Below are 5,937 nucleotides of genomic sequence, written 5' to 3' on the forward strand. Positions count from 1 at the left end.
AATCATAAATAGCTGACTACTAGAACAAACATACTACTTATTTTTTCATTTTCAATTCTTTTAAATCTATATTACACAATGTGTAGTCATGTATTGACATTTTTATACATAAATAGATAATGTATCTTATGTGTATAACTATAGATGAACAATGTATCAGTTTTGCGTAATTATATATAAATAATTTATTTATACTGTGTAATAATAACTATAGACGTTTAATATTTAATAATTTTAAAGTTCAATTTCAATTGATAATTGAAAGTAAATATCAAATAGTGAATATCCATAATTCAATTCATTATGATAAATTAAATTTCAATACGATGATTTATGCCGATCGTAGTTGCTTTTTCAATCCATAAATGGTGCCATGATGGTTGGGTTATTTCTCCATAACTTCTTTAATTGAAAAGAAATTCTTGCTTTTCGAGGGAGATAACTGCAATCTTCGCTAAAGAGTTCAAAATATAAAAAGAAAAATATATAAAGAGGGTCAAAAAGGGATTAATGACTTAATTGGTTTGGGTCCTTTGAATGACTTTGGAGAGCGTAGATGATCTGGAAGCAATACCCTTTAAGTCGAGTGTATTTTATAAAATTTATCTAATGTGATTTACGTACTTTATGATCTGCAGGCTATTACATAGTGATTGTGCAGAAGTTATAGCTATTGCAAGTTATTTTGAAATTTCAAAAAAGCATTTATTATATATACGTAAAAATAATAACTTTAAAACCATATATAATAAGGTAATTTTCGAGAGGTTTCAAATAACCCTTTTGACTCCAGCTGCTGCTACTGTTTGAAAAGAAGTTGATTAAATTAAAGCTAAATTGATTAATAAACTAATACTACAAATTAGAACTTTGGGTCACAATTGGTTAACTAAACCAACAAATAACACTAATTATCTCTCTAAAAACCCACCACTACCGCTCGTAAGTTTTGGTTACCATGGCGTTCTCCACCAGAGTGCTGCTAATTCTCCTAGTTATTTTCACGGTGTTTCAACTGAAAATCGATGCTAAAAAATTGCAAATCCATCGAAAACGAAGATTGATGAACTGCAGATTTGATAAAATTTATCAATTGGGTGATTCAGTTTCCGATACCGGAAACTGTATCAGAGAAAGCTATTGTGGATCTCATTCTTCCTGTGCAAAATCTCCTTATGGAATCAACTTTTTCCATAAACCAACTGGGCGTTGTTCTAATGGCTTGCTCATGATTGATTTCATAGGTATGCAAAGCTCAATCCCCAATTACTTCGTTACTAAATTGCTCGTAGCTAATATTATATATATAATGTATGTATAGATGGCAACTGAGCGAGTTGAGGTTAATTGGATGGGTCAAAATGTACTGAATTTTAACCAAATTTCAATTGTTTTATTTGTTTTTTTATAATTTTTTTAAGCTATCTTATAAATTTTTTTTATGAATATATATAGATAAAATAAAATAAAAATTCTTTATTATTTTAAAAGGAATGTGCAACTGTAGAGATAAAAGAGAAAAGTGGCATCTAATAAAATACCAGATAAGCATGAACCGACCAGCTACTATATGTATAATTGATAAAAAGTATGACAATTTTGAATTTATTGCTATCATGGGTTGCTAATTGGACTAATTATTTTAAAATCAAATGTCTTTTTTTTTATAACCGTGGTGTTCAAGTCAGTTTTCGCGCACTTTAACTAATTTTACGAGATATTTGCCACTTTTCATTAGCAATAGATACGGTAATTTTGTCCACCAAGGCTAATATAGATAAAAAGAATCACCCAATATTTTTTGTCTTGATAATATTTTGATAAGATAAGTGTTAGTGAAAAACTTACAAAATAACAAAAAATACAAGATTACAATTCAAAATAAAAATGAAGAAATAAATCTCTTCAGGCTGAGGCGCGGATATCTCGCTTTCTTTAAGCAGATTCAAGCCCACTGCAGCAAATGTTTTTCGCCGGCCCAACAGTAGTCCTCTTTGACTTGTCCCCTCCGGGATACAACAGCCTTCACAAAGTATAACTCAACAACTCTGGACAAGAGTTGAGTCTAAAGCTCCACAAAAAAGAACACCTCCCTTCAACTAATAAGAACTCTCTTTATTTGACTAACTCTTTCACTCTATATTTTTCTTGTGTGTTGTATCCCACAAACCAAATGAAGACCATCACTATTTATACTTGAAGAAATCTTTCTAAGCAATGAATAGGAAGATAATGGTGTAGTAAATAGTGAAGATAATGGTGTTAGAAGTTACATAGGTTATATAGTAGAGGAATTATGAGTGGCAACCAAGTAGACACTAATGCCATCAACGGCATTTTGCATCTGTTGCAAACCTGAAGTGCATATGGCAATAACTCCTAATGGAGTAATGCAGTTGTAATGCAGCAATTAGCCACTCCAACGGCAACAAAGTAATTGCCATAACTCCCAAACATATTACAGCAAATGAAAGTCAACCAATGCATATTCTAATGCAATAATGAATAGAGGAAGTAACTACTCTGAGGCAACGGTCACTGTGGCAATGCTATGCAACATTTTTTGTAATATTAAAATGCCCCAACACTAACAATAAGATTTAGGCGGGATCAAACTTTGATGGCTTGAGACTAAGTTGCTCGGACTCTTCAAAAATGATGCTGCACCCGTGTCGGATCCTTCAAACATACACTATATTTGAAGCATCCGACACGCATCCACCGACATTTTGAAAGAGTCCGAACAACACAGGCCTGAGATACTAAATGAGCGAGTCAATTATCAATCCATAAGGTTGGGCGAGTTATGATTTCATGAGCAAATTTTATCACCTTTTGATTTTGTGTTTTTTCATACAGCCCTGGAATCTGGTCTTCCTCTCCTAAATCCTTATAAAGATCAAAGTGCAAATTTTAGACATGGTGCAAATTTTGCAGTAGCAGGGGCTACTGCTTTATCAGCCCAAGTCATGACAGAGAAGAAGTTTGTTCTGTCCTTCACAAATAGTTCATTAGATGTTCAACTTGATTGGATGTCTTCTCATTTCGAGACTACCTGCTCCACCGGTAATACTTCCAATTAAGGAGTGATAACATTTGCGTACATTTTGCTCTGAATATGTTGTTGTTGTACTTCCGATTAAGGAAATAGTGTGATCCACTGATTGACAATTTTCTAGTTTTTGCTTGCTAGATTGCCTAGTACAGTTAAAGAAGTCTCTTTTCCTAGTTGGACATATAGGAGGAAATGATATCATTTATGGCTTATCGCAAGGTAAAACAATGGAAGAGTTGCAAAGATTGGTTCCAGATGTTGTTCAGACCATCATTCATGGTGTTAAAGTGAGTTTTAATCTCTCTGTTTTCATGATTGTTATTTGTCACTTTCATTTGCCTGAAGTTTGTTTCATAACGATCGATTCTCACTACTTTTTAGAGAGTCATTGGTTTTGGTGCTACTCGAATTGTAGTTCCAGGGACTTTCCCAAAAGGTTGTGGTCCAGCTTCCCTAACGCAATTCATGACCAACGACTCATCTTCTTACGATGAGTACCATTGCTTGAAAGACTTGAATAATTTGGCGATTTTCTATAATGATCATTTGCAACAAGCCATTGATGAGATGAAGAAAGAGTATACAAACATTACACTCATTTATGGCGACTACTACAACGCGTATATGTGGTTTCTACAAAATGCGGTCACTCTTGGTATGTGCTCAAAGCATCGTTTTATTTTCCTATTTTTGAGGTTAGAGTAAATGGTAACGCGAAGAAAGCTATATGTATTCACAAACTTTCTTTATGTATTTTCAGGATTTGACAAAAACTCTCTACAAAAAGCATGTTGTGGAATAGGAGGAGACTATAATTACGACAAAAGTAGAAAATGTGGAAGTCAAGGAGTCCCAGTGTGTGATGACCCTAGTACTCACTTCAATTGGGATGGACTCCATTTGACACAAGCAGCATACAGTTGGTTAACAAGATGGTTAATTGATGACATGTTGCCCAAATTGAACTGTCATGTTTAAGTTCTTGGCGAAATGGATGAATCAGAAGGCGGATATTACTTAAATAACGAGACAAAAATAAGGCATCCCATGAAATTTTACTTGATTCTAGGGTTCTATACTCTCGATTCACGTTGTAATTGCATATTTGTATAATGTCAATCTAAAAAAATGTCATTAATCTTATTTTGAGAAGTGAAAGATCATCCTTAAGTTTCAACTTAATTATAACTATGTTAATGAGTTGATTTCATAATTGTACAATAAGGTAGTTTTATTTGTAACAAATATAGTCAAATTTTCATTTACATAAAAAATAGTCCAAATTAGCAATATAGTTTCAACAAAATGACCATATGTATGTGTAACATATTGATATGTATATATTATATGGAGTGAACAAACTCTAAATAACAAGTAACTGGGAGTTTTGATTGCCAATAAGAAGCCAAGAAATTACAAACAAGAGACTACTGCAAAATGATAAGAAGGGAGATGAAGACAGGGATACAGAGAGATATTGGAGAGGAGAGAGAGTGCTGCCCATATTCTTTTTTTTCCCCGTACTCCGCCTAGGCCTGTCTATTATAATAATAATATTCCTCTAAGAACCTATCAACTATTGACACTTGTTTTTCCTCTAGGTTGCCAAACATATTCTTCAAAAAGCTTATTGGGTTGTCTCACCCTTTTGCTTATGCGTGACTTTTGAGCCCAAAATCTTCAACGAGATCACTTGGCCCAACTATTTCACTGTCCAGTATTGGGTTCACAACATTACTACTTCCTGAAAAGAGAACCTTGTCCTCAAGGTTTGGTGTAGCAGAATCATTGAGTTTCAAAGGAGTAATTTGTTGATCAGGCTGTCCCTTACAACGCTTGAGCAGGGAGATGTGAAAAACAGGATGAATTCTAGCCTCCTCTGGTAGTTGAAGCTTATACGCAACTGCCCCCACTCGCTTGATAATTTTATAAGGCCCAAAGTATTTTCTACTTAGTTTGTGTTGCTGGGAACCTCTGACAGATTGTTGCTTATATGGTTGCAACTTGACAAACACCCAATCCCCCTCATTGAATTGATCATCAGTTCGCCGTTTATCTGTAGAATCTTTCATACGATTTTGTGCCTTGGCTAGATTAAACTTCAAGAGACTCAAAACCTCATCACGACGCATCATATACTTGTCAATCAAATCGTCAGAAGTACTACCCAACACATACCTGGTTATGTTAGGAGGCTCCCTCCCGTATAACGCTTGGAAGGGTGTCATACCAGCCGATGTTTGGTAGGCTGTATTGTACCAAAACTCTGCCCAAGGTAGCATAGGTACCAATTCATGGGGACTGTCAGCAACAAAGCATCTCAAGTATTGCTCGACACATTTGTTCAAAGCTTCAGACTGCCCGTTCGTTTGCGGATGATATGCTGTGCTCATGGCCAAAATAGTTCCCTGCAAGCGATTGATCTCTTGCCAAAAAGTATGCAAGAAACGGGGATCACGATCTGTTACAATTGTTCGAGGAGGACCATGTAATTTGATGATATGAATGACAAAAGCCTGTGTCACAGTATGGGCGGAGAAAGTAGATGGAAGAGGAATAAAGTGACCGTATTTGGACAACCTATCCACCACTGTCATGATTGTCGCCTTCCCTTTTGAGCTAGGTAAGCAAGTAACGAAATCCATAGCTATTTCCTCAAAAACCATATCTGGGATCGGCAACGGTTGTAAGAGGCCTGCGAGTAATCGATTACTATCCTTGGAGCGCTGGCAAGTCTGGCATGACGCAATATAAACCTTAACATCGTTGCGCATCGCTGGCCAATAGAAATTGGAAGACAATCTATGAAAAGTGTGAGCAACCCCAGCATGCCCCCCTATCTTCGAATTGTGGAACTTTTGAAGTAGAAATTGCTTCAAGGG

The 5,937-nt window shown here is 35.4% G+C and overlaps 1 protein-coding gene across 2 annotated transcripts; it reads left to right on the forward strand.

Moving 5' to 3' along the window:
* The first annotated feature begins 881 nt into the window (after positions 1-881).
* On the forward strand, positions 882-4,193 carry LOC125841798 (acetylajmalan esterase-like). Of its 2 annotated transcripts, XM_049520968.1 has the most exons (5): positions 882-1,244; positions 2,860-3,066; positions 3,194-3,342; positions 3,437-3,710; positions 3,816-4,193. In XM_049520968.1, the coding sequence occupies exons 1-5, from the start codon at positions 959-961 to the stop codon at positions 4,031-4,033; spliced, it is 1,134 nt and encodes a 377-aa protein (XP_049376925.1). In that variant the 5' UTR covers positions 882-958; the 3' UTR covers positions 4,034-4,193. The 2 variants fall into 2 exon arrangements, with proteins under 2 accessions (XP_049376925.1, XP_049376926.1); XM_049520969.1 differs by lacking the exon at positions 2,860-3,066.
* Positions 4,194-5,937: the final 1,744 nt, after the last annotated feature.

The sequence above is a fragment of the Solanum stenotomum genome, chromosome 10 (genome assembly GCF_019186545.1).
Source record: "Solanum stenotomum isolate F172 chromosome 10, ASM1918654v1, whole genome shotgun sequence".
Taxonomy (NCBI): domain Eukaryota; kingdom Viridiplantae; phylum Streptophyta; class Magnoliopsida; order Solanales; family Solanaceae; genus Solanum; species Solanum stenotomum.